Below are 27289 nucleotides of genomic sequence, written 5' to 3' on the forward strand. Positions count from 1 at the left end.
ACTAATCAACAGAATATTGTTCACTTGTATAAACCAGACACACTTCTGGGTGCTGACAAATAAGGACTCATCTCTCGGTATATTGGTAGTTTCAGTTATTCTTTTAGCTCTCACTAATGCTTTGGAGCTGGCACATTCCCACTTGTGGTAGCATAAAGTCAGGAAAAAATTCTCTGATCTTTCCGGAGCTATGGAAATGTCAGATGGGTGCAAGAGGACACTGGCCTGTGCCTGTCTCCCTCTGGAGGTTTTGTAATTTAAAGCCAGGTCCAGATTTCCTCCAGTCCCTGTGGGACACAGCTGAGTTGACGGGACATGTCTTTCCAGATGATGTTTTCCTCCTCCTCTCTCCTTGTCCTCTGACCTGGCTGGCAAAGATTTGTGCTTCTCCCAAAATGTCAGTGTTGGTGGGGGATTGGTTGCTGTGTGGGAAAGCAGGTGCCCGTCTTTTTTTGTCCTCAAATGTCAACCCATCTGCTTCTGCCTTGGAAATTTTTAGGAGGTACTCTCATTAATAACACTTTTTTTTTTCTTCTTTTCCTTTTTTGTCTAGAAACTCACTGCCAACATGTCTGATACCGAGGAAGTGTAAGTAGAGAGAAAGTTGTGTGTGTGCTCTTTGGCTCAACTTCCTCCATGCAGCGGAGCAAGGGCATCCCAGCAGAGAGTAGAGGCCGGGTGCTGCTCTGTGCACAACCTGAAGCCCCCCAAGGCACTGAGGAGGGGGCATCTTGACTTTGAGTGTGAAAGACCCATGGAAGTTCACCTGACTTCCTCCCTGTCCAACACAGGACATCCCCCAAACACCTCCACCCAGCTCAGCCTGCCCTCAGTGGCTGTGGCACTACCCCTGGAGGAGGGGGAATGAAATACACAGTGCAGTGGAGGAGCCCCTTTCTGCCTTGGTTTAACAAATCGAGAGTAATATGACCAAACCCTATGGGACCGTTTGACATTAATGCATCAGTAGGTACATAGGGGAGATTTAGAGCAGTCATGGGATCAGAGGAATCATGGACATGACAGTGGTCATTTAGTCCTCTCCTCTGCTAGGAGATAAGTTCAGCTCAACCTGTGTCGTTTTGCCCAGCTCTTAACATTTTTTTTCTAAAGATAAAATTTGGTGCCTTTTTTAAGCAATCACTGACTAACATGTCTTTCCTTTGGGATCTGGCCCCAGGGCTGCTCTGAGGCTTGGGTTTCATGCAAGGGGATGGTAGAGCAAGAGAAACTGGGAAGTGTGGGCAAGGAATGGGAACAGACCATGAGACTGGTGTAGCTACAGCCGTGGGAGAAACATTGAGCAGCATCTGTTTTATGCCAGATTTCTATTAGACAGCCCGAGGGTTCAGGGAGCCTGTAGCACATCTGGGTTGGCATGGGCCCTTGGCTGCAGGTTGGCTTGCCTGGCATGCTGGGGCTGAGGTCCACCTTTATCAGCCCCTGTATAGCACTCATGTGTGGGTATCACATTAGAGCCCTGGGGTGGAGGATTATTCCTGGATATGGATTCATATGCACCCTCAGAATCAGGAACACTATTTAAAATAAAACTCCAGCCGAGTCACTTTACCACTCTTAAAACCAAATATCTCCTGGAAGAGCAGAGAGAAGGGGGGAAAGAAGAAACAATAGACTTTAAACAATGCTACACTGTGTTGCTTCAGTATATGGTTTAAAGCTTGTTGACAATATGGAGTGGGACAAATATTTAACTAGTTTCAATATCCTTTTTTCCTCTCTCACAGGGAACAAGGAGAGGGTAAGTCTTATATCTGTCTCTAGTTGCTTCCATGCAAGCCTGCAGCATTGTCTGGCCGTGTCAGCTGGTACAGTTAGACAAATCTGAGGTTTATTTTTCTGTGCTTCTGTCTGTCTGACTGTCACCAGATTCTGGTGTTTTTACACTACCTGTAGCAGCCTGGCCGTGTTCTTGCTGGGGGCAGCCTGTGGGGTTTCAGCCCCACATTGATGCCCTGGTTGCAGGGGACGCCTCTAGTTTTTGTAGGGGCACTGCCATCTGCTGGCAATTTATTTTGAAGCTTGTGTATATGTAATATTTTCTGTTTTAAAATATAAATCCCCATAATATACACATGCAATATACATAGAAGCTTTTCTTATTCTCAGGGGCCCTCTCTGCTACCCTTTTCCTTCTAATGCGTATATAATCCTGAGTTCCCCTTGCCCAAGAAAAAAAATCAATGCTGTATCACCTTCCTCCCCTTTTTATGACTCCTCTTTTTTATTTTCAAAGTCATTTAATCTGTTACTTTACTTGCTGATTTGCAAGTGGCCTCTCAGGGACCATCTTGCCCGGCATCCCTGTGAGCACAAAGGGCTCTGCCGTGGGTAATGTCGTACCGATGTGTCAAGGCTGACGGTTCATTTGTCTGCTTTTTTTCCCCCCTCTCCCATTTCAATGCAGAGGAGTACGAAGAAGAAGGTAACAAAAAAAAGTGGAATGTAATTTATCTTTCTTTGAATCTTGGTCCTGCTTTTCCTTGTCTATACTTCACCCTTCTCTTTTGTGCTTGCTGCTAAAGGTGATCTGAAACACTTTATCGGTAAACCAGTTGGAAACAAAAAAATCATTCAAGTTGAGGCCATGACGTGCAGAGCCTTCACGTTATGGTGAAATGGAGTATTTGAATGAGCTGTTGGGGATGGTGAAAAAACTAGAGACTAACCTGCTCATAAACTCGGAACCTTTTAAAGCAGGGACTGGTGCAGAGCCCACACAACGTATCATCGGTGAAATCCTGCCATTTTCATTTTGACAGTGTCCACAGATTGAGTTTAAATTTTGAAATTGAAAAGAACAGGTTGTCTGGCTCCTGAGGAGAACCCAACAGGGCACTGCTGAGGACAGAAAAGGCAAGGCAGAGAACCAACTGGCAAAGATGAAGTTTTTTAACACACCTTTACTGGTAAAATGTGATTTGACAAGCTGTGAGAGACAGTGCTGATCTGGAAAGATGGAGCATGAAAACCCCTTCTCACCCAAGTTGTTTCACCTTTTGTAGGCAGCAGGGAGAAGAAGATTTTGGAGATGTATCACTATCTTTGCTGGGCACTTTAGACACACTGGCTTAAGTTCAGGCAAGTGTAGCTGCCAGTTGTCATCCTTCATTTTCCCAGGGTGTCTGGAACAGAGAGAAGGGCCAAACTCTTGGACTTTGTCCCAGGATCTGCCCTTAGTGTCTCAGACATCTTCTAAGGGGTCAAGAGCAAAACCCTATACTGGAGGTCGAATATTTGCATGTGGAGGGTATGAGACCAACTGAGAGAGAGAGACTTGCCTCTGTGTAGAAATGTCTCTTTTGGGAATTTATACACAGCTGGGTTTTGTATTTGGTTGGTTTTTTGTTTGTTTGTTTCTGGGGTTTTGTGTGTGTGGTTTTAGTGGTTTTGTTTGTTTTGATTGGTTGGTTGGTTGTTTTTGTCCTGGATTCCTACAACTTGCTGCAATGGACAAATTTCCATCAGTGGTGGTGGGAACAGTGACCATGTTAAGAGTAGTTCCTGCCATAAGGTACTGACATTCCTGGCATTGCTTCTGAAGGGATTGAGGGCTCAAAAAAAAAAAAAAAAAGAAAGAAAGAAAGAAAGAAAGAAAGAAAATATGGATTGTAGAGCTTCAGTCATCATAATGTTTCTCTAGTCCTGCATGGAGTGGCAGAGCCAGAGCCAGGAAGGTGAAGGTGTTATTCATGCTCCATCCTTCGTCTTGTCAAATGTCAAAAGAGCAAGCAAAGGGTGTTGTAACTACAGACAAACTTTCCTTAAAGGAAAAGCATTTCTTGCTTTTTTACTTTCTTCCCTAACTGTCTACTTTTTGGTTTCAAGAATTTCATGACTGATATGAAATTGATCGGCAGGTGCCTTCCAAGTTTTTTTTTTGTTTTGTTTTTTTTTTTTTTTTTTTTTTTTTTGTTTTGTTTTGGTTTTGTTTTTGTTTTTGTTTTTTGTTTTTTAATCTGCATGACTATCTTCTCTGAGGTGTATCTTCTCTATGCTCCTTACTTTTGCTTGACCTTTGTTTTCTCTTCCAAAGTCATCCATTTCATTTCCATATAACTTTTCTCCATCACTTTCTAACTACCTTTTTTTTTCTCCAGGCCTTAACTCACCTCAATACTAGTTTCTAACAGTTTTCTGTTTTCATTTTGCTGCTTGCTGTTGCTTCTTGTTCCATGACACTTGCCACCTGAAGCTCAGGGAGAAGGTATGTGACATGGCTTTTGATTTCTTTCTCTCTCAGTGTGGAGGAAGAATTTGTGTGCAGAAATCCAGAGCAAATGGTTCACACTCAGTGGCTGAGATTTGGTCTTGAGCCATAGACATCAATGCAATGATGGACATTGATGTCATTTATTGAGCTGGTAGGAAATGTGGCCTTTTTTTTTTGTTTAAAAAACCAAACCATTATATATATATATATGTATGTATGTATAAAAAAATGTATATAATATACACACACATATATTTTTATATACATATACGTGTATATACATGCATATATGTATGTGGAAAAAAATATATATGTATTTGTTTTCTTCTACCTTTTTTACTGAACTGCTTGACTCTTTTTTGGCACAGCAGTGTCAAGTCCTCTCTTTTCTCTCCAAAAGCTTAAATTTTTTAAAGGGAGGGGACACCTGCAAAGTTTATACTCATCTGTTAGAATTTGGGAATGAGTTTGTTTTAAATTTCAAAAATTGATTAATGTTGGTGAATTTTTTTCACCAACTGAGAAAAATATGTAAAGCAAAAGAAATACAGCAGTTTTATTTTTGATTAAAAAATTACCAAAAGCCAGTTTTAGGAAATTTTAGCCAGCTCTAATAAAGAATAAAATATTGGATGCCTTTTTATGTGGTTTTCACTTGTGGTCATATTCCCATATTTCAGTAACATTTATAACCCCATAATGTCCCCATAAAAATGTTATTTTTAATTCTCTCTCACCCTGTAATTCCATCATTGTGTATTCTTGCCCATAATGGCCTGGGAGCTTGGCAAACCTCAAGAATGTTCCAATAACATATTCCTTGTTTTAATTTTCTCCTCCCATTTCCTTTGCTGTTTGACGTTTCCCACCCACAGAAGAGGCTCAGGAAGAAGGTATGTGAAGCAGCACCTCAGCCCTGCTCGTTCCTGCAGCAGAGTTTGGTGCTGATGTGCACCTCGATTTTGCAAGGTGGTAGAAGAAAGCAAGAGGCAAGAGAAAGATGCTGTGACAAACTACCTGCAGGCAGAGGGCTTTTCTTGTCCCTTGCACAAGTTTCACTGAGGGTACCCCAAATCCTTGAGTATCTGTGCAGACACCTCTGCTCTGGTTTTTGGGGAGGGAGCAGCAGGGGAAATGTGGATATCATCCTTTCACCTAAGCCACAGCAGTCTCTAAGGCTGATTTTTAGCCCTGGGTATTTGTAACATGTGCCATGGAATAACTGAGGTCTGTCTAGAAAGGTTTCTATCAAGTGTCAACTGGTTTCTCCTATGTGGCCTGGCAGATCATGATCAAATGGATTTTGAAGTCAGAATCCATCTGTGGAAAATACGTGTGTAACCCTATGGTACATAGCACATATTCTATAATATGTCATATTATATATAGTATATTGTATATATTATAAGTTTATAAACTATAATATATAATATTATATATAATATAAACAGTATGGCATAATTATATGTACGTAGATGCTGGCAAGTAACCCCAGCTGGCTCCTCACATTCCATACAACATTAGCAAGGGGGGACAGACAGGGCAGAAGAGGGGCTGGAACAGAAACCCACCCTTTGCACTCGAGGGGTTTGGGATGTGGTGTTTCAGGTACAAGAAACCAAAGGATGTGTCGGTTCTGCATTTGCAAAGCTTCATGGTTTGGGCATATTTTAAACAGGGGTAAACCTGTTTATAGTGCCACGAGAGACCCACTCTGAGCAGTTTGCAGAGTTTTAACAGCATCCAAGTTCAGAAGGCTTTACATTTCTTGTATCTATGTGCGCTTTGGTCACCTGTCTCCATTTCATCATCCTCTGTTTCTCTATTTCATATCCTCTGTGGGTTTTTTTTAGACCCTCTTAAATTCACACATTCTTTAGTCTAACTGTTCTTGTTTTCCATCTCATTGCTTTTGCTTCCTGCCATGTCACACCTGATGAAGCTGCTCCGGCAGGTACGTGCCATTGCCTTCCAAGCTGCTCCCCGCCATCTCCTTGTTGGTGGTGGTGGGGATTCAAGGGTGGTGAAAGAGGAGCAGGACCCAGTTACTTTGCCTTATTGCTTCCCTTTGTCTTTGATTTCTACCTCACCTCTGTGACAGGTTCTCGCAGAGGCTCACACACAGGAATAGTCTCAGTCCAAGGGGTAACCTGGCCTCACTGCCCCTCCTGACCTGTGCAGAGCTCACCATAAAGCCAATCTGGGCAATGGCAGGAATTGTTCCTCCAAAACTGGAACTAGAGAGAAATTTCAGCATGTATTATTTGAGCTTACCGTGAGATTTCCCCTCTCTGATATGTCTTTGCCTCTTTCCTTCTCATGAAGGTGAAGTTGTTTCCCAACCACACATGCTGCAAATTCTTTCCCCTCCTGGCCATTAGCACATCCCTTACTAGGGTAAAACTTTTCCCTCTGAGCAGAGTTTTCAGCCTGTGTAGTGTCAGCTTATGTAACACTGTATTTCTCATAATGTTCCTTTCCATCCTGTCCTGTGGCTCTTCCCACCTAAAGAAGCTCATGAGGAAGGTATGTGACATGACTCCTGAATTGCCGTCTTTCAGAGTAAGCTCTGGTTTAGCCAGTAAGCCGTAAGATGGTAAAAGAAAACAGGAGTTAAAAATAGGCATATTAATATAGACTAAAACTTGCTACCATTTTGTTTTTTGTACTGTCTTCCTTCATGTTCTGTCTTGACATTGACTGCTGATGCTATGTGGTCATTGTTGCATGAAAAAGAAGCCTGAAAACTTCTGTGAAATGTAAACCTCTTAAAAGGATGAATGTTGAAAAGCCTTCACTCTGAGTTTGGTTGGGTCTCCCTGGGAGACTTATTTTGGACCATTCGTGGTGGGTCTGGCCTCCAGACGATGTGCAGATGTGCTCATGATTGGCTGACATTCTTACAGTAGCCTTTCCACATATTTTTCTCATCTTAAACCCTGTGGTATAAAGCAAATGGTGATAAATTTGATGTTTTAGCTTTGCAAATGATTAAAGATGGTTTTCTTGTTCATATAATGGAGTTTCTAGACCACTGTCTCATGGCAGTACTTACAGCCCCCGAAAACCTGCTGGCCTCAGGTTATAAATCCAAGTGTCAGGGTTGTGAAACAGCATGCTGCTCCGGGCTTTATGCAGGACTGCTGGAACGGGCGCATAGGACAAATGTCATCTGATACGGCTGCTTAAATCAGCTTTATGTTTTTAATATCTCAGATCATTTGTACCCTCACTTCCAGTACTGCTTTTCATATCCGTATTCATTTTATTTCCTTGCCACGTATTCTCGGTCTTTCCCTCCCCCTCCATTTTGCACAAGTGAAAAGTTGTTCTGATGTTTCTAACGCTCTCGTGTTCCTTTGCATTTTGCTCTGTGACTCTTCCCACACGCTAAAGCTCATGAGGAAGGTATGTGCCATGACTTGTGAATTCCTCTGTTTCTGTCTGGAGCGGTAACTCGCGCAGGAATTCTGGAGGTGGTTGAAGATGAGACGATGCAAAAATACCCTCTGCTGCTTTGCTCTTGTAGGATAAGCAGTGTGATGAGTAATAAGTACTAACTGCTGTTTGGAAACAATGTCTGAAGCACAGGCTGGGCATTGCTTATGTATTCCCCAGCACCTGATGTCTCTAACCAGGCTATTGGTATGGACACCAGTTGGTACAAGGAGAGTGTTTCCAAACCCATTTCCTTTGTGCCATACACCGGGGTTAGAGGTGGGACAGCTGTGTCCTGTGGCAATGCTGTGTCCCTCAGTTGGGTGCACCTCTTCCTCCTGTCCTCTCACCACTGTGCAGAGGCAGAACTCCCTTTTGCAGCAATGTATGGTGATGGGACTTGCACCTGAAGTCATAAGCAACAAGTGGCACCATGTCACACCTAGCTTTCTTTTGGACTAAGGATGGCACCGAGTGGCATCATTTTGGTTGCAGCATACTTGAGAAAAGGTGTAGTGTTTGCTTTTTCCATAACTGTTGGTATGTTTCTGGGTTAATGTGCATTATGCAAAAATGGGGGTGGCAGGGTTGCATTTTTACTTAATTTTATAAGCTGAATTTTAAAGTTCAGTTCTGGTAAGACAATATGTGTGATTAGCAAAATACAAGGTCATGCTTATTAAAGCATCAACCTGGCAGCCCAAACCCATTTACCTTTCAACTGCCCTTCTGCCTGCCTCTCTCTGCTTGCCCAGCTAGGCTTTCATCAAATGCTTTATCCTGCAGGTTGGAGAGCAGTAATATGCTCATACTTACCTTCCCACATCAGTATGCAGTCCTACACACCAGTGGTGAAATCCTGGGCACTAAGGAAATCAATGCCAGCTCCTGCGAGCCCATTGATTTCTGCAGTGGCTGGGATTTCTATGCACATGAATAAGAGCGGGTTGTTTATACCCTTCTTGCACATTCAGACCTATGGGTAATGGACTTGCTCTAAATACAATAATGTTTTGTCAACCAAAGGCTACCAGTGGCACTTGATTTATATAACGTTATGAATATATATGTATTAGTCATCTGCATCTTTAATATCCCAACAACCCTTTCCTTCCTCCACGATTTTCTAATTGCCATCAATATGTGCCCTCTGTTTCTCACTTATCTTATTAATGATTTTTATCCCTTTAACCCCTCCACCCTGGCTAAGAAAAGTCTAAGGTTTTTTAATAATCCTCTGTTTCTTGCTCTAATTCTCTTATCTTTTTTTACATCTCCTTCCCTGCTACTTCCCTTTTAAAGAAGTCCATGAACCAGGTATGTGACTTCTGAATTCCTCTGCGTCAATCTGAAGGGTTATTGTGTTCTGGAAATTCAATTCTGCTTGGCAATTTCACAATTGGGTCATGTGCTGAATTGGGACAAAATGGAAACTTTTCAACCAACCAACCAAAAAGAAAAAAAAAAAGAGAAAGACAAGAAAAAAAGGAGGAACGCCTTGTTTGACAGCTATTGAAAAATATGTTTTTTATTTAGTTAAAACATTATGTTCCAACTTTTTTTTCCCTCTTTCCTCTATGGAAGATTTCCAAATTTTGAAATGAAAATTCTATTTTAGAAGCTTGTGAAGCATTGCCTTTATGGATAATGTGGGGTATATATAGTGTAATGCAAGAACAAATCTGGAATGAGAGAGTGCCACCAGGCAAAAAGTGAAAAAGTTTTGTTCCGGAGATGTTAATATCTCTGCAACCTTTTATAGTTGTGAAACAGTTTCTATTTTTTTTAACCAAAATCTTATCTAAATCTATGTGAGTTCTGAAATATTGAAATTTAATTGAGCTATGATTTCTGTTGGAAAATGATAGCAGTAACTCTAATATTATACTCAGGAATTCAAAGATGGTGGAAATAAACATAAAAATTGAATATTAATGATAAACTGAAACTTGCAGCTTCCTTACACCTTCCACCAGTCATAATTTCCCCCACTCTGTGATGCATAATAATGAGGATAAAGCTAACTGCTGCATGAAAAATGTAATAACATTTTTTGAAGACAAACATCTCAATGTGTAAGTTGCAATAATAGCCACTGACCGGACTCAGAGTCATCTCACAGTGCTTATGGGAATGTTTTAATGTTTATTACCTGGAAAAACAGAAACTGAACTTGCAGCATCCTCTAAACTGTCCATGAAAATTATTCTGTGCCATTTGGAGTAGCATTATTAAAGCAGTCACATCTCAGCAGCCACTCACCCCAGCTATTTCACTCTGCTGTCCACAGAGGGAGACCAGCCTCTTAGTTCAGACCAGATCAATGCTTTTGCCAGGGTTGGTGAAAGCTACCTGATTGATTTTTACATGACTGAATACTTCAACATTCATCTGTGCACTGCTTCTTACATCTCTTCTGTTCTTGTCACTTCTTGTTTCACATCTTTCTCTTCTCCTTTTAACCATATTCATTCTTGTCTGTTAATCTGCACCTAAGATTTTGCTGACTTCGATTTGCACAAGTTAAAGGTCATTGCTTCCATCCCTGCTGCTTTGCCTGGCTCTGTACCTATTCTCCCTGATAGTTATCGAACTGCTACTCGTTACTCAGGTGTTGGTCTCTAGCTTTGACAGATGTATGAGCTTGAAATTTGTGAAAAACAGAAGGTATTAACATAGTCTGATAAACAATAAAGCCATACGTACACCCTCCCTAAGTCTTCCTTTCCCTCTATAACATAAAGCACGACAAAACCAAAAGTTTATAAAGACAATGTAAATATAACAAACTTAACAGAAAACTTTTATGTCAGGAGACAATCCTAGATTTTCATATAACTGCATGAAACTGCATTAGTTTCTCTGTTATTTATGCTGTCTTTACCTACCACATCATCTAAGTCACAACTTTGGCCTGCACAAGTTCAGTGTTGTTGCTGTTGTGGGGTTCTTGCTCTAATTCCTTTATTTTTCCTTGTTGACTCTTTCCATGTAACCAAGCGCATGTCTGTGACATCTAAATTCCTATGTATTAATCTGAAGCATTCCTGTACATAGGAATTTGAAGATGTTGAAGAAAACCAGAATCATGAAGAATCAATCCATTCTTAAGATTCCCTAAAATTTATTTTCCCTGTAAGAAAGTATATATATTGTTTGTAACTGAAAAGTCACCTTCTAAGAAGCTTAGAAGAAACTTTTCAGTGCCCCTGAAAACTCTTGGGGCTGTGACTACACCACAGCTGGGACAGAGGGCAGATACCTGAGCTGCAGAAACCTGAGCTGCTTCCACTCACAGGGAGTGGATTGCAGCAGGATCCTGGCACGCCGGCTCGAGCAGTTTCTAGTCCCTTGCAGCAGAGACCAGCTCTGTGTAGACACAAATATTTCCAGTTCTGCAGAGCTAAGCCCTGAATCTGCCAGCAGGGATTCTTAGATGGTGGAGCTTCAGATGCAGGCATAGAGATACATCCAAAGCAGCACCTTCTTGCAGTAATTCTCACATCCTCATGCTAGCACTGATAGTTAAAAGGGCATGTACATAGCTGAAATCTAGGTAACGCTACATGCTTGTAAAACTCTCTTCTCGGGTATGTTTTCTTTCAACTTTAAGGGTCACCGGTGTTACTGTACTTGCCCATGGTTTATATATTTGCATGATTTAAACTGTTGCAATTCATCAACATTCAAATTCCCTTTATCTTTTGTTTCTATGGCATCTCCTCCCTGTCTACTTCATATCCCACTGTAATTACTCTCCTTTTCTACTCTTATTAACAGTCTATCCCTATAACCTGGTCTGCAAATGATATTTCTTGAGCCTAGTCTTACCAAAGTTTGAGGTGATCCCCTCCTGAATAACTTATTTCTAATTCTTTTATCTTCCTTTCCTGTGTTTTTCCCCTGACACTTCCTACTAAATGAAGCCCCCCCTCCAGGTATGTGATTTAACTTCTAAACTCCCCAGTGTCTGTCTGCTGGGATGGTGTGTGTGAATGATGGTGGTGTGAATACAAGGTGACAGGGGATAACAACCTATTAGTTAATGATCGATTGTAACTTGCATGCCTTTGGGGTGGTTCTATTTTAGTTTAAAATATTTTTTCTCAGTAAAGCGTAATCAGCACCAAGGAGGAGGAAACTTACCCATTGCACGAAAATTTTACTAAAAACTAGGTGAACACATGTATGCTTGTGAAAGAGTAGCTCAGCAAAAACTGTCCTTGTGGCATGGGTTAGATTCTGCACTGTGATATGAGAATGAATGTTTCTTCCTATAGGGAAGGATTTATTTCAAATCTTGGGGCAGAATTTGGCCCATTGACTGTACACAGAAAATATAAATGCTCTGAGATTTTGTGTTATTTTTATGCCTGCTTTGCAAAATATTCAGTGGTTTGTGTGTATGACTGAAAAGCAAAATCTGCCCTGCAAACTCACGTTGCTGATCTATTCTTGTTTTGTCAAATCCCAGAAGAATGACATGTAGGCCTGCACAGACTTTTAATGAACGTTTTCTTCCTATGAAGTAATCCATTTGTAATTCTGCATTGCAAATGGATGTGAAGAACAGCAGTACATTTATATAGACATCAAAGTTTTCCTCAAGGAAGAAAATGGCCTGAGCCATAGATCTAGAAGGGAACTGATCTCCTTTGGAGGTTAGCTGAACGTTGATGATGAGTTATGGCAGGCATTTCAGCAGGTTTCTGAACCACACTGTATTTATTTCCAATGGCTGAAATACTGCTGCAGTAAAAGGTGAATCCAATAGCACCTTGAAAGTGATGACTATGTTCATGTGCATATTTCAAATCAAGGTAAACCTTGGTACACTGTGCTGTCAGGTTGTGCTTTATGTTATATTATGCTTAGAAGTGTTTTTTAAGCACTGCACTATTATCACAAATTTGCCTCTTTCACTTTTCCTGACTTGTGTCTTCTGTTTATATGTTATTTCAAATGTTATTATTTTACCTCAGGTTTACTTCTTAACTTGGTTCTTGGCTCCCCTTTTCCTCTCTGCCCCTCCTCCCCTTTGGCTCAAAAGCTCTTTTGGTGTGTGAAATAATAGGTTTCTCGTTCTCATTCTCTTGCTTTCCATCGCAACTTGTTCCATGACACTTCACACCTGAAGTTCATGAGCCAGGTATGTGACACGACTTCTGGTTTACTCCATCTAGTTGCAACACGAAAGTTCGTATGTGTGTGTCTGAGAGAGAGAGAACAGGAGTCCTGGGCTGGTAGAAGAGAACAAAACAAGAGAAACAAATATTAACCACAATGATTATTTGCAGCCCTCTTCTCCTTTAACCTCCATGCTTACTACTACTTTAACATTACAGCATCTTTAACTCCTGACAGTCTCTCCAGATACCTTTTCTCTCTCCCTTAATTCACTAATTCCTTTATTTTTTTCCCCCCTTCATGCATTCCCTGGTCTCTTTCTCAGGATTCCAAGAGCTTTAAATATCTGTTCTGTTTTTTTTTTTTTTCTATTTCCTGTCTTTCCATCACTGCTTGCACCATGACAACAGCAGAGGAAGCTCCTGAGGAAGGTATGTGATGTGCCTACAGACTCAACCTTCTTCTCTTTCAGTGCTGGGGAAACAGTGCTAAAAACACTGAACTCGTTCAAGAGCAAAGAGAGTAGGGGAGGGAAATGATCCTTCTGGATGGATTTGGATGAACATGGAGAAAAGGGCCGTATGTTTGCCAAATCAGGTCACCAAAAAGGTGTTTTTTTCTTCTTGTTCAATCTCCAGAGGGTCTAAGGTTCCCAGCATAGCAGGAAGGGAGTGGGGACAGTTGCTCTCAGAACAGTGCTGGTTGTGAATTGACTACTGTGCTTCTTCTCTTTTTCTTTTATCCTTCAACCTACAGCTGCTGAAGAAGGCGAATACAATGATGGTAGCTTAGTGTTGTCTTAGGACAACAAAGTCATCTTCCTAACATCTCACTTTCTTTTCTGTGTCTGTTTTTGTTCCTCACTTGAATTTAAACTCAGGAACTGGGCCAAAACATCTCTGCCGCAAAGAATCGCTCACTGTGCAGATCCAATCACCCTTGGGGGGTAACTAGTGTATTGAGAAACTTCTACATCCTCCTCAGGATAGTAGATGATGAAAATCAAACTCCAGAAGCTTGCTCTGGAGTTGTCTTTTAGCTGGAACCTGTTGTGTTATAGCTCTCATCAGCAAAACTTCTTCATCCCCAAAAAATTACGAAAGCATCTCTTAGATCATATGGCATACTTGAAAATGGAGCTGAGCCCTGCACAGACATGCCATCCTCACTCAGCCTGAGCAGATCATGGGCTCCAGGTCTGAATCTACAGAAATTTAAACTTCTGCCCAAGCCACACATTTAAAATTGTGCCAAACATCAAATGTGGATTAATTTATTCAGACGGGTGGGGCAGGCCATGGGCTTAAGATAGTCTGGTTGTAATACTTGGCTGAGTGGACGCTGGAGTACACATGTTAAAGGACCAAATCTAAATGTTTTGCTCTTGTATGTGGGCAAGATAACTTAGCCCCCCACTTGGACAGTTTAAATGTATAGAAAGACTGTCACAGAGTTTTAGAGGCCTTTGAAGTCAGTTCTGTTCTGATTGTCCCAGCCCCTAGAACACCCAGCCACCTGCTTTGAAAGACAAAACCCAACATCACTTGAAAACACTCTGAATTTTCTGTGCTACCTTGTTTTGTTTTGTTTTGTTTTGCTTTTGTATTTTTTTTTGTTCATTTGTTTTAATTTTCTTGCTTGCTTTTCAGGCTTTTTTTCTAATTTAGGGAAATACCCTGAGGACCTTCCTGAGTCCCTCTTTATCCTTCTTTTTTTCATTCTTTCCTTTTATTTTTAATAGCATATTGATTTTCTTTTTTTCCCAAGGACACAGTGTGAGTTAGATATGCTGCTTCTGAGAAGTGGAATTAAGGGAGGGTGTTAAGGGGTTTCTGAGTGAAGTAAAGACAGTTCAGAGGGATTCCCAGAGAAGGGGAGCACGTGTGAATATCTCATAGATTGGGAAGAAGAAAGCGGGGTGGTATTTATGGTGGTGTGTCCCCTCCCTCTGCTAGCCTTTTGGAAACCAGAAACTCAGAGATTCTCTAATCACCAGGGCAGTGAACTTGGATTTCCAGTGTCTCTTGCCTTCTTTTGGCAGGGTTGTATGTGGGGATTTTGTCTCAGCCCCATGGTTCATAGTCAGAATGACCAGAATGTCAAAATCCACCATAGGAACAGGAATTTGCTATGGCAATTCCTACTTGTCAACAAATTTTGGCCCAGTTCCTTGACTCTTGAAAGAAGGGGCATTTCAAAAAAATCCCATCCCTGGGCTGCTTTTGGTGCATACAGTATGGATCAATGCTGGGTCATGCATTGCAAAGGACAGATTTATTACTGTTTGCTTTTTAATAAAACATCCCCTTTTCTGGTTTTCTGGAGGTACCTTTAGGTATTCTAACTAGAATTCTTATTTCAAGAACAGCTAACCTTAATTTTTCTTTTTATTTTTACAATTGTTTGTTGGTTTAATGAAGCTTAAAGTGCTGATTCGGTGGGAGCTGAAACCAGTTTCACAGTTTTTGACAGACAGGTGTTGATCCTGGCAACCAAGGTCAACAAACAAAACCAGTCATTTCCTGTCTGCTTTCCCCCCCCCTTCTCTTTGAAGTGTTACTGACTGGCAGCTTTAAGCTAAACAGGAATGGTGATGAAAATTCTCTGTGTGTGTCAAGAAGGAAGGGAATCCTGTGTAAATAACATCCCTGATAGACTGGTTAATCATGATTACTTTTCCTCTCTCCAGGTAAAAGGCAATTTAACTAATGTGTTAAGAAGCTCACTGGCTATTTGAGAAGCAAAACAATTAAAAATATAACTGGAGAAATACAGAAGCATGCTAATGGTATTTTTCTTCAGGAGCAATTTGTGACTTCCTTTATAGTAGAGCGGCCTAAAATACTTTTCAAATTACTTGCTGTTTATTTTATTAGCTTCGCTCTGGCATCTAGAGGCCTCAGCTGAGATATGTTTTGGTAGGCGGAGTTCTTGCAGTAAATGAGAAAAGTCTACCCCCCCCAAAATGTCATTAATGAAATTTAAATGGGAAAGGGTTAGAGAAAGGAAAGGTTGATTTTTGATCTCTTTTACGCATCTCTCATGTATTTTCCTTTAATTATCTCAGTAATCCATTTCCAACCACTCTCTCAAATTTTTATTATCCAACAATCTGACAACTGATTTCCTCCACTAAATATTTTCCAGTGTAAGATTTTTGCTATTTTTTCCTCTTACAGTCATAGAATTGTAGAATATGCTGAGTTGGAAGGGATCCATTAGCATCACTGAGTCCAACTGCTGGCCCTGTGCAGGACACCCCAATGTTTCATTTTATTTTATTCTACTCTGTTCCATTTGCTATTCCATATTTCCTCCATCAGTCTCAAAATGCAAATAAGCATTTGAAACAATGTAATATCTTTCTGTAGTATGATATTGATAACAGGCCTCATGTACCCACTCCTGAGGAGGCTGTTTTTACTTTTACTTTACAAATCTGGTTAGTTTTTTTTTTTTTTTAAATCAGATTCAATAGGCTGTGAGCTTTTTTTCCTCAGTTCCTCCCACTGAGCCAACACAGGGAGAGTCTTGTACTGCAGAATCCATCAGCATCCCTGAAAGTTCGAATATAGTGTGTGGTTATGAAAGTCAACCTAGGTCTCTGAGAGAATGAGCCAGAAAAAACACATAGGTTTAATTTACTTCTGTTTGTGAGAATAACAGTGCTGAACTTGCTGGCATTACGCTGGAGTTAATAACTAAAGTTTAAAAAGCAGAGCAGGGATGGGAGCTGATCACAAGCACAAATATTAAGCAAGTAACTCATAAGACCAGCACATTTCTGAGAGCCAGGGAAAGGTCACTTGTTGCAAGGGAACAATTCTGACAGCCAGAGGACCCAAGGTGATAGTCTCTGTAATGGGTTAGCCTGCCTATCAGGGCATTATGCCTCTCCTGGAGATGAAAAGATCATTCCCATTGATGCCCATGGGAATTTTGCATGTACCTCAGCAGGAGAGGATGCTTGCTAAGAGAGGCCTTTACAAGCTGGGTTTGAGGAGCACCACACAGTGCAGAAGAATAAGCATCTTCCCATGGCACCAAGGTATCTCAGGGACATGTGCCTTAAGCTGTCTTGGAAGCCAATGAACCTGGAGAAAATGTGTGTCATAAAGATTTTTCCGTCCTGGCCTCCAAGTGAGGAATTTGAACTAAACTGGTAAAGCCTAGTTATCACTGAGATGACTGTGAATTCAGGTTGCCTTTAGCAAAAGAAGTGCCGATTGAAAAAGGCAACATTTTCTTCTATCCTCCAGCCCAGCTATCCTCCTTAGAGCTTTGGTTAGGATGGTTTGAGGAAAGTAATTTTGCATTTACACAAAACCATTGCTTTCCAGATGCTATATTTGAGACTTTTATACAGTCTCTTGATTCTTTTCTGCCAAATTCTGTTTCAAGGGTAAAAACAGATTCACTCCTAGCAAAAGGGGTGTGTGAGTGTGTGTATTTCTTTTGGAAGTGCTTGAGATTTAACCAGTTTCTCTGGGATGTTTCCCCTAAGATCATATTTCCCTTCCCTCCTTTTACTTTAACAGCTGGCGTGATCTCTGTTGTTTTAACTTTTTCCCTCTTTTTCCCTTCCTGTTTTGCTCCATCCTTCCAAATACAGAGGAGAAGCCCAGAATAAAGTAAGTAAGCAGGGAGTTTCAGAACCCTGGGATCATTTTTCTGGTCTAGCAGAAGCTCTTAGATTGTCTATTAGGCAAATGGCCACTTGAAGCCTTTATCCAGCTCTCCCTCATGCAACATCCATCTGTTCCTGCATGCCTTTCCAGGATGTCTGATTCTTTCAGAGGATGCCTTAGCAGCAATTACTGGTCTGGATCTTAAGACCAGTTCCTTGTATAATCAGACAGCTTGTGAACTGTCTGAGATACAGTGTTCTCACAGTACCCCAAAATACAGGCAGCTCAAGAGTAAATCCTCTCTGAGAGGCCACGGCTGGGAAACTACCTGTCCCTCCAGGATTGCTGACAGTAGGAAGGGTGGCAAATGTTGGGCTGGGCTGAGTTAAGCTTAACTAAAGCTTCCTATAAACCTTCTGGGTCTGGGCCCCAGCACCCTCCCTTCCCGCTCTGCCGGCTGCCCAGAACGGAGTGTGCAGCACTGTGCAGACGGCCTCACAGACCAACATCTTTCCATGTGGTAGGGAATGACCATAGGCTTTGGAAGTGTAAAGGGTTTTTGGGTGTAGCACCTGACCTGCATGGCCTTCCAGGAAGGACAGTGCTCCTTAGTACTATCCTGGAGTAGTTTGCCATTGATTTGCTGTTTCACCCCTCTGTATCTCCACCAACACTCCTACTTATCAGCATTGTTTCTGAGGGCAGGTCTGGTGAGGTCAGGACATGCTACTTAAAAAGCTGCCTGTTCTTTAAGATGAAAATCCTTCCTTTTTCTTTTATTTTCTTTTTGTTTTGTGTTCGACTCTCTGCAGACTAACTGCTCCTAAAATACCAGAGGGTGAGAAAGTAGATTTTGATGTAAGTATTCCTGAGACTGGCGGTGTTTGTCTGTACCCAATTCATACACATGTGTGCAAACCCACATAACTCCTTCTGTACTGGATGCTGCTGAGGATAAAGGCAAGGACCCCAAAGTATGGTTGCTTTGCCACTTGTTTTCAGTAAAAGGCTGCTCTCTGCTCCCTGAAGCTGTCTGGATGCATTCACTGATAATGTGACTCAGCTAAAATAATGTATTTCTTTTTTTTCCACCTTGAATAGTTGAAGCCAATATAAGAAGGAAAAAGCAAATGCTTTAGGAGATCTCAGATCCCTTGTCCCATCCTTGTAAATGGTTTGAAAGTTGCAGGCCTTCAACTATTGCTGAGAAAAACTAGCTAAAATTACAATAAAAAAAGAGAGATCCAAATACCTTCCTAGAAAGTTGATAGAAAATTGAAGAAGTTCTGGTGTTGAAAACCTCCACAGAAATATTTGCTTTGCCCAAAATGCAGGAATATTTTCTAAGTAAGATTCATATTCCAAAGCAAAGAGGAGGAAGCTAAGTATATGCAAAGATAGGTATGTAAGCAAAGCAAGGATAAAATACGGTATAGGGGAATGGGAGATTTGGATTCTTTACCCTTCTGGGCTTCTGACTGTCACCTGGAATGAGTCATTGATTGCACCAACAGCCTTTTAAGATAATCCTATAGATATCCATGGATATCTACAGACACTTTCTGCTTTTGTTTCTCTGTGTATATGCAGGGTGCTGGGAATGTCCAGGGCATATTCCTGGAGCAATATTGGCTTAATGCATTTTCCTGCTCTTCTAGGACATCCAAAAGAAAAGGCAGAACAAAGATCTGATTGAACTGCAGGCGTTGATTGACAGCCACTTTGAAGCCAGGAGAAAGGAAGAGGAAGAGCTTGTTGCCCTCAAGGAGAGAATTGTGAGTCCTTGAACTGCCATTTCCCTGTACTAGATTGAGAGATCATCTGTAGATGAGAAGCTCAATCCATTAGTCCACTGACAGACCTTGACTGAAAGCTGCACTGCCATATACAGAAGTGACTGCTCAAGTCACCATTTAATGGCCTTTTCCCACATCAGTCCCCTCTCAGCCTCTTTTTTTATATCTGGGAATTGTACATGAGACCCTTTTGCATGTTCTAGCAAGGGAGAAGGTGGCTCACTCTTTACAAAACTAAGCTCTTGGCAGTGGTGTGTAATAGTGGAGGCAGACAAAGCCACAGTGATGATCCAATGCCTCTCCCACTGTTTCTTGCAGGAGAAGCGCAGAGCTGAAAGAGCAGAGCAACAGAGAATCCGGGCTGAGAAGGAGAAGGAGCGTCAGGCAAGGCTTGCGGTAAGTGTCTTTGCTTCCCTCTCCTTGCCCCAACATCAAATTGGAGGAGATCTCTAGAGACAGGAAAAACTGCAGGTTCTGCCTGTCTCAGTCCAAAGATGAAATGACCACCCTCTTTAAAACAAGGGCAGAAAACAGGAGTTGCCAATTCTCATCAATATATTTCTCTGCTCACATTCCCCGCAGTGACGCTGGTTGCTGGGGAAGCTGGGAGTATCCCCTAGAGTAATCTGCTCTGTGTGTTGCACTCCACAGGAGGAAAAGGCACGGAGAGAGGAAGAAGATGCCAAGAGAAAAGCTGAGGATGATCTGAAGAAGAAGAAGGCTCTGTCCTCCATGGGTGCAAATTACAGCAGTTATCTGGCTAAGGTAAAAATCATGTATCAATGGATGAAACATAAAAACGTTAAATCATGGGGTTGGCTGGAAACAGGCTTTATTAGAATTGAGAAAACAGCCCAACTTTTCTTCTTTTGGATCCCCAGCAGCTTGTCTTACATGCTCTGTCGCTGAAATGGTTTCATTCAGGCTTAATTTCTGCAGTCTGATGTTAATTAATATTCTGAAAACAGGCTGATCAGAAGAGAGGAAAGAAGCAGACAGCTAGAGAGACAAAGAAGAAGATCCTGGCAGAGAGGCGCAAGCCCTTGAACATTGACCACCTTAGTGAAGACAAGCTGAGGTAACAAGCTTATCCTAATTTACTGAATGTAATCCATGCAACTTTGGTCTTACTGGAGTCTTCTCTAGTGACCAAATCAGGAAGAGGAGGGGGTCTTCCCTGAAATTCATCACAGGACATGGTGAAGTTGTGCCCTTCTTTGATGTGGAGAATGGAGGGGAAATGAGGATGTAAGGAAGTGTTGAAATGGATTGATAGCCATCTAGCCATGGTCCTGGCATAGCTCAGTTAGCTTCTCCTGCTAGTTAGGATTGGTCATTTACAGGACTAGCTTTGAGATTAGTTGAACAAGCCTACAGAATGGTATATGTAACATTCCCAGGGGTGAGTTAAAGCTGCTAAGGTATGAATATGGATCTCTATGAAGGCTGGAGGTTTGGAATCTGAGTATTCTGTGCAGAGCAGCCATCAGATGATAGTCTGGACTGCACATGTTGGAGTTTACACATGATTGAAAGATGAAGTTGGCTCACCTCAGCCCTGACACAGATAAGATTGCACAATGGCAGCTGCTCTACTTAATCTGAGTGACCTTCAGAGTCCTGCTTCCTTCTGGTCTGATTCCACTGGAGTCTTATCTTTCAGTAAGAGTTAGGGGGAAAATTAGGGGAATTATGCTAATGTGTGACACATGCAAGACTGCAAGTCTAAAAACTTTGCAGGTGAGAAGGCGGGAAAATGTGGCTTTGAAAATGGTGAGTAGCTTTCAGAGAACAGAAAGGGTTTACAGAAAGATGTGTGAACTGCATTAAATAAACTGTAAAAAGCCTGGTTACTAGTGATGTGAAAACCATGGAAAATATCTTATGTCATGTTTCTCCCATCTTCCTTTTCCCATAAACACACAGGGACAAGGCCAAGGAGCTATGGGACTGGTTATATCAGCTGGAGACTGAAAAATATGACTTTACAGAGCAGATCAAGAGGAAAAAATATGAGGTGAGTTGAGAGACCATTTTGCTAATGGCACTGGGTCCAAAATGTAAAAATCTCTGTAACTCCTCTGGCAAAAGCCATGTTGTGACATCATTTGGGTCTCCCAATGGAAAATAGACTCCCTGCCCTCTGCTGAAACACATTTGATTCATTCTTGTTTATCTATAAGTAACTGTGGCCTGAAAATTCAGTAACTCTCAATTCATTAATCTCCATTGCAAAGTAGTATTTTTACATCCATCCTTGATTTCAACGTTGAACGTTGTGAGTTTTATTCCATCCCAGACAGAATACCTGTGGGCTGAGCTCTCTGGAGTCACTGAAAACTGTCTCCAGACAGGAGCATCTGACTGAAGTGTCATACGGTAACAGGAAGTGGACATGTTTCCTTCACAAAGGCACTGGATAGGGCTGCACTCACCCACTTCAGGTTTCAGTGGCTGAGAAATCCTACCGGATCTCTCTCTGTCTCGCTCTCCTTTTAATTTCCAATCACACAGACACATGCTGACAGGGAGTGAGCAACACCAATGTAACTATCTCAATCTCTCTTAGATTTTAACAATGCGTTGCAGGCTGGAGGAGCTTTCCAAGTTGTAAGTACAATGAACTTGCCTGTGTAACAGCAGCAGCAAAGGCTACCAAATGCATGAGCCTGCCGCATGGTCAGAGGCCAGGTGCCAGATGGGAACTGGCGCTTGGCTCCAAGTGCAGAGAGAAAAGAGAAACTGGATCTGGTGTCTCTCCATTCACTTCCTTTTTCTCTCCCTTTCCATTTTTTGAGAAGATATAAAGTGGTAATTTAGAAAAGAGTCAAGAGTCCAACAGGGATGTGGCTGAAGAAGTGAGCATGGAACCCAATGCACATCTAAAATAATTCCCTATCCAAACCTCTGGTATTGTGTGCATGGGGTGTCACCCTGATGCACCTGGGATACACACAAGAAAGCTTAGGGATACCTGTGTAATAGCTTGGACTTCACAAAAAAGAATAGTATAGGGTTTAGAAAGCCTCTTTACCTTGTGGCACATGGTTATCCAGTTCCAAAGTATTGGAGAGGGCTAGCTTAAGGATAACAGGTCAAGTGGGTGTGGAAAAACAGGAAATAAGGCAGTGCCAGGGGATGGGTACATGATCTGGTAATGAAACCTCTGCATAAACAAAGAGAGAGGTGCCCACTGATGAAAATAACAAAAAATACAAAGAATGAGGAAAGCAGAAGGAAAATGCACAGCTAAGATGGGAGAAGAAAGTTGAAAGAACAAAGGGAAGATGATAGCAAGCAAAAAATGAGGAGAAAGGTAAGTGAAAATAGCAAAGAGAATGAAGGAAACACAAGCAAGGATGCAAAAGGGAGAGACAAAGGAAGGAACTGGGACACACAGAAATGGAGCCATTCTTTAGTGTCTGTTGCTCTTTGGTGCTTCATTGGAGAGTGAGTGTTATAGTCACAATCACAAGGTTATCGCTGAAGGTAAGTCTTGAGTCTTTTGAGTCAAACTGAAGACAACTGGTTCTCCTCCACACTCAGGAAAAATACCTGGTTGCAAAAAAAAAAAAAAAAATTAGACTGCTGAGGCAGATAATAAAACTTCCACGAGTAAGTACAAAAGCAGGTGATCTGTTGATCTGTCCTTCACTGTGTTCTTGGTAATGTTTCAGTCTCTTATTTTTTTTCTGTTTGCCATGGAAAGACATGAGCCAGGAAATACCAGCTGTTGGGACAACCTGAATGTATGACTTTTCTTTTTCTTCTTTTGCATGTGGGGAATGTCAAGTGCGACTTCAAATATTCAAATTTTGGGTCACTAGTTCTTGGACCTGCAGAGTCAGTGCAGAACTTAAAATTGCACCAAAAGCAGATGCAAAGTGTACATCTTGGCAAAGGCATTTTTCCAATTCAGGGAAAAGAAGTAGAACTCTGACTCAGTTCCAAATGAGAGGGTGAAGGGGCAAAAAAGGGCTCTCTATCACACCCTAGTCTTTTTGTGGGCTTTTCCAGTACCTGAGCTGGAAGAGTCTCAGGATTTCAGTAGCAAGTCTAGGCCTACCAACCAGGACTGAGATGCTAAGTCAGGCCGTAAGGTACTCATCCTGTGCAAGATAGGTGTTTGGTTTCCCATGCATCAGGTTGAAATATGCAGTTTACTCACAGCTAAACAGAGATGCTTCATCTGGTACGACAGACACTCTGAAGGCTTGCAGTCATCAACAGAGCTTGGGAAGGTCTTCACAGCCCCCACTTCAACCCTCTCCTCTCTTGTTCCTGAGACTCCCCTTGAATATTTTCTTCAGCCCCTTTAAAAGTCATCTCTTATCAGATGAATGGCTGGGAAGGTGGTGACTGCTGCAAGCTCTGAGCCTCCTGCTCTGCCAGCCCAGCAAAGATACTCCAGCAGAATGTGACACCCATCTTCCATTCTTGAGGTCCTCATCCAAAGACCATGGAAGCTCTTTGAGCTTACACACTTCCTAATGTGTAGGATTAAGGGAAAAGTGAGGAGGTGAGGTCACCACATGCAGATGATGGAGGCATCCATTTCCAGCTGGGCAGAACTCATTCTGGTTCATTCGCTTACAGTTTGACATGTGAGTTCATAGGATATTAGTTTGAATATGTAAAACTCTTCTAGTAAGGGTTAAAAATTCTAGCTCCTCTTTCCCTTGATGTGTGAAGCTGACTTGCAGATTTATTGCCAAGAAGAAACATTTCTCTCCTTCAACTGTGGGTGAGCTTTTATTTCAAAGGAAGTATTTATTCCTACTATAGGCACCTGATTCCAGCACTTCAGCAGGTAAAACTCCCCTCTCCTTGGGGGAAAAATGTTTCTTGATCTCTAAAAACGCTGGTCATATATGTTGTTTGCAGATTGTCACCCTCAGGAACCGGATTGATCAGGCCCAGAAGCAGTAAGTACTTATATCCCCTTCCTAGCTACTGGATTGGGGATATCTTCTCAGTGTTCAAATTAGTCACTTCAGCCTCAACACCGACATTTTCTTGTTGCAATGGAATGAGGCTAGAGATGGAAGGGCGACTTCCATCCTGCCTCACATTGAGAAAATGAAGGGGAAACTGAAGTGAATGTAACACCTAACAAGAAAAAAAACCCCATGTTTCTTCACACCCTGACTTCAAAATTGTCATCTGCTTATTGTTGGGTTTTTCAAACACCTGACCAAGGTGCTTTGAATACTTGAGGGAATACAACCCTGGTTTACAAAGGGTAAACAAGTGGTTGCTAAGATTACAAGGAATGGTGTGTAACAAGACTAACATCATGGGATTACTGTAGTGAGTTCTTTTCACTCATCATCTCTCTCCCACTTTCCTTCACTACAAGACTATTTCACTAGACTTTTTTGAGCTTTATATCTTTAACTATTCTAGGTATTTTTAATGAACTTATGAGAGACCAGGTGTAGACAAAGCCTGGGGGCTAGGACATAGAAAACTGACAACCACATAGAAGTAACTGCAGGGAAGAAAAAGAGGAGAGCTCTCCAGTGGTGGGATTTGATCTTCTCTGTGCTTCTGTATCTTAGCAAAGTCATGCCAGGAATGAAGCAGTGGTCTTTGGTGACATCTTTGAATGATAGGAGTGACCAGACACTACCTTCCCACTTCCCCAAGGCACCCTGCTTTAACAGATAAATGGAACACTGGGGGCTTGGTTGTCTGTGGATGCCAAATGTAATGCTTGACCTTCACGTGGTATTTTCTGTACAGAGCTGTAGGCTGATAAATCTCAGCAGAATGTGCAGCTGCAGAAGGATGCCCTGGTTTGGCTGGACATTGCTGCTCTTGAGAGGCACTACCACACCACCCACAACAGGCTACTGCATGCCTGCTCCCCCAAAGGACATGATACTCTCTCAGGACATCATTTGAAAAGGGTGCACTGAGAAGTCCACAGCTCATGAGATTTCTGTGTGCTTAAATTTCTATCCAGACTAGACACCATCATTCCAAAGCATTGCCTGCTAACGTGTTATACAAGGATTAAGTGAGTCTTTTGCTTCAGATGTTATTAAGGCTCCTTAAGCACAGTCTAAAGGTTAGGCATAACATCAAACATCACAGGTGCTTGTGGAGATAAAAGGACTCTGCCTTTGTTTGAGGAGTTATGCAGTTACTAAACTGGATTTTGAACCTTCAGAAAGACCGGCAAAAGGGACATTGAGATTAATTTAACATAAGCAGAAAAAGCATGCTCTCTCTCACATTAAAGGTAAATTTTTTCAACTAGACCAAGCCTATCTTGGTCAAAAGGTAAAGTATACACATGTGTATGTCTCTGTCACTGTGCTACATCCTTCGATAAATATGGCTGGTGCTCTTGAACCAATCCATGGGGCAGCACAACAAAAATCTCCCCAGATGTGACATCCCCATGTTTCTCTGCTCCTTGAGTAACCAGTGGTTCTGAAGAAGGCCTCCCTGTTGGTAGCAAGGCCCCACCACCTTGTGCTTGGCCCCCAACCCCATGCTCTTCTGTGTCAAAGAGCTGCCCCCAGTTTGCATGTGCTTTGGTTCAAGAAGCAGCCTCATCAGTGTGTGTGTAAGATGAAAAGGTTTGGGGGTGTGCCAAGCCCCATAAACCACGGTGCTCCTAACGGGAACTAGTGCAGAATCTAACTCAACTAACTTCACACCTAGCCCCATGCTGACTCCAGGTGTGTCTGCTTCTCAGTCAGAAGGTAAGTGGCTTGCATGTAGGATTGCCCTTCTGTGTGCAAGAAGATACTCTTGGAGAGGGTTTGCCTCAGGTGCTTTGAGTGGGGAGTTTAGCTGGACTGCTCCCACACACCATGAGCAAGACAGGGATACTGATTTGAGAGGAGGCCTAAAAAGTTGGTTGGATTTCTTTGGAGGCTCTTGCTTTCATGATATAAATGAGAAGCCGCTCTGCATTTGCTAAAGCAGAGCAGTTCTTAGTTGTATTTAAGTTAGTGCTCAGCTTTTTGCCTCTACTACTAGATGATTAGAGCATCTGGGGAATTTGATCAGAGCTTTTTGATACTGAGGAAATTTTTCCAAAAAGAGCTCTAAATCCTAAAATCCAGATCATAGCAGATTTGCATTCAGAAAAACATCAAGTCTGTGGTTGGACAGGCCTGTCATTTAGTTTGGAGACCACCTGGATTTCTGCCCTGATAATGCAGGAAATCTGGAAGGATCCACCTCTTTCAGGCATGCACATCCTGGTCTTTCACTTAGACCCCCAGGGGGAATCTCTTTCCACAGTATTTACAATATTTTTCTTAGGATGTGGTCTATGACGGGTGTGCCTAACCTGTTAGAAGTGAAAGCAGCTCAAACCTAATCTAATAGTCAGAAATGCAGAGTGGCTACAGAGCCCCACCACTTCCATCATACTGACATGTTTTTCTTTCTTTTTGTATTGTAGCAGCAAGAAGGCAGGAGCCAAGGGCAAGGTTGGCGGGCGCTGGAAGTAAAGAACCAGGCAGGATGGCCTTTAGTGGTGTGCTGAAACCTTGCTGGTCTCCTCTTTCTTCCTTCACCGATCACTTGTGTTCTCACGCCTCAATGATAACAAAAATCGCATCAGCCTGGATTGGCTATTGCTGCTGCTTTTCTTCTCTTTCTTCCTGGAGGGGTCTGGTGGCTTCCTCAAGGGGAAGCAGGTTCCCTGTGGAACTGAGATGACTCCTTGCTGGCATTTTCAATTCCTGCTGAACATGTCCCTTTATCCTCCTCATACCAGCCCTATGCTCTCCTGTAGATTGCTGTGTACAAATCTCTGGATTTTGTAAATAAAGCACAACCAGTACCTACTCCAATGACAGCCCTCTGGAGTGGCGTTTCATATTTTATCTACCACCATCCCATTTTTCAAGGATTTTGGAGTTGGTCCAAATCCTTATTTAATATCATTTGTTCTGGCTTTACAACTGAGAATGAGGCTCAGTATCTTCAACAGAGATCCAGGACTAGGGTCCTGTTTTACAGCCATCATACAGGCAGATACCAAAACCCGACTCTTCCGGGCGAGCTCATGATCTGGGTGCCAAATGTTGTTGAAATTG

The 27289-nt window shown here is 42.0% G+C and overlaps 1 protein-coding gene across 3 annotated transcripts; it reads left to right on the forward strand.

Moving 5' to 3' along the window:
* The first annotated feature begins 2340 nt into the window (after window positions 1-2340).
* Window positions 2341-27048, forward strand: TNNT3 (troponin T3, fast skeletal type). 3 transcript variants are annotated; one of them, XM_051804090.1, is made up of 16 exons: window positions 2341-2446; window positions 4217-4228; window positions 5110-5126; window positions 6143-6188; window positions 6746-6760; window positions 12810-12821; window positions 13210-13230; window positions 17412-17430; window positions 18240-18285; window positions 19086-19202; window positions 19542-19619; window positions 19875-19988; window positions 20192-20301; window positions 21150-21240; window positions 21793-21833; window positions 26650-27048. In XM_051804090.1, exons 1-16 carry the CDS (start codon window positions 2356-2358, stop codon window positions 26696-26698), a joined length of 879 nt encoding a protein of 292 aa, XP_051660050.1. In that variant the 5' UTR covers window positions 2341-2355; the 3' UTR covers window positions 26699-27048. The 3 variants fall into 3 exon arrangements, with proteins under 3 accessions (XP_051660050.1, XP_051660049.1, XP_051660051.1); XM_051804089.1 differs by lacking the exon at window positions 21793-21833 and adding an exon at window positions 24108-24148; XM_051804091.1 differs by lacking the exon at window positions 13210-13230.
* Window positions 27049-27289: the final 241 nt, after the last annotated feature.

This window comes from Manacus candei, unplaced genomic scaffold (genome assembly GCF_025592945.1).
Source record: "Manacus candei isolate 608988 ecotype Guabito, Panama unplaced genomic scaffold, ASM2559294v1 h1tg000060l, whole genome shotgun sequence".
In the NCBI taxonomy this organism is placed as follows: domain Eukaryota; kingdom Metazoa; phylum Chordata; class Aves; order Passeriformes; family Pipridae; genus Manacus; species Manacus candei.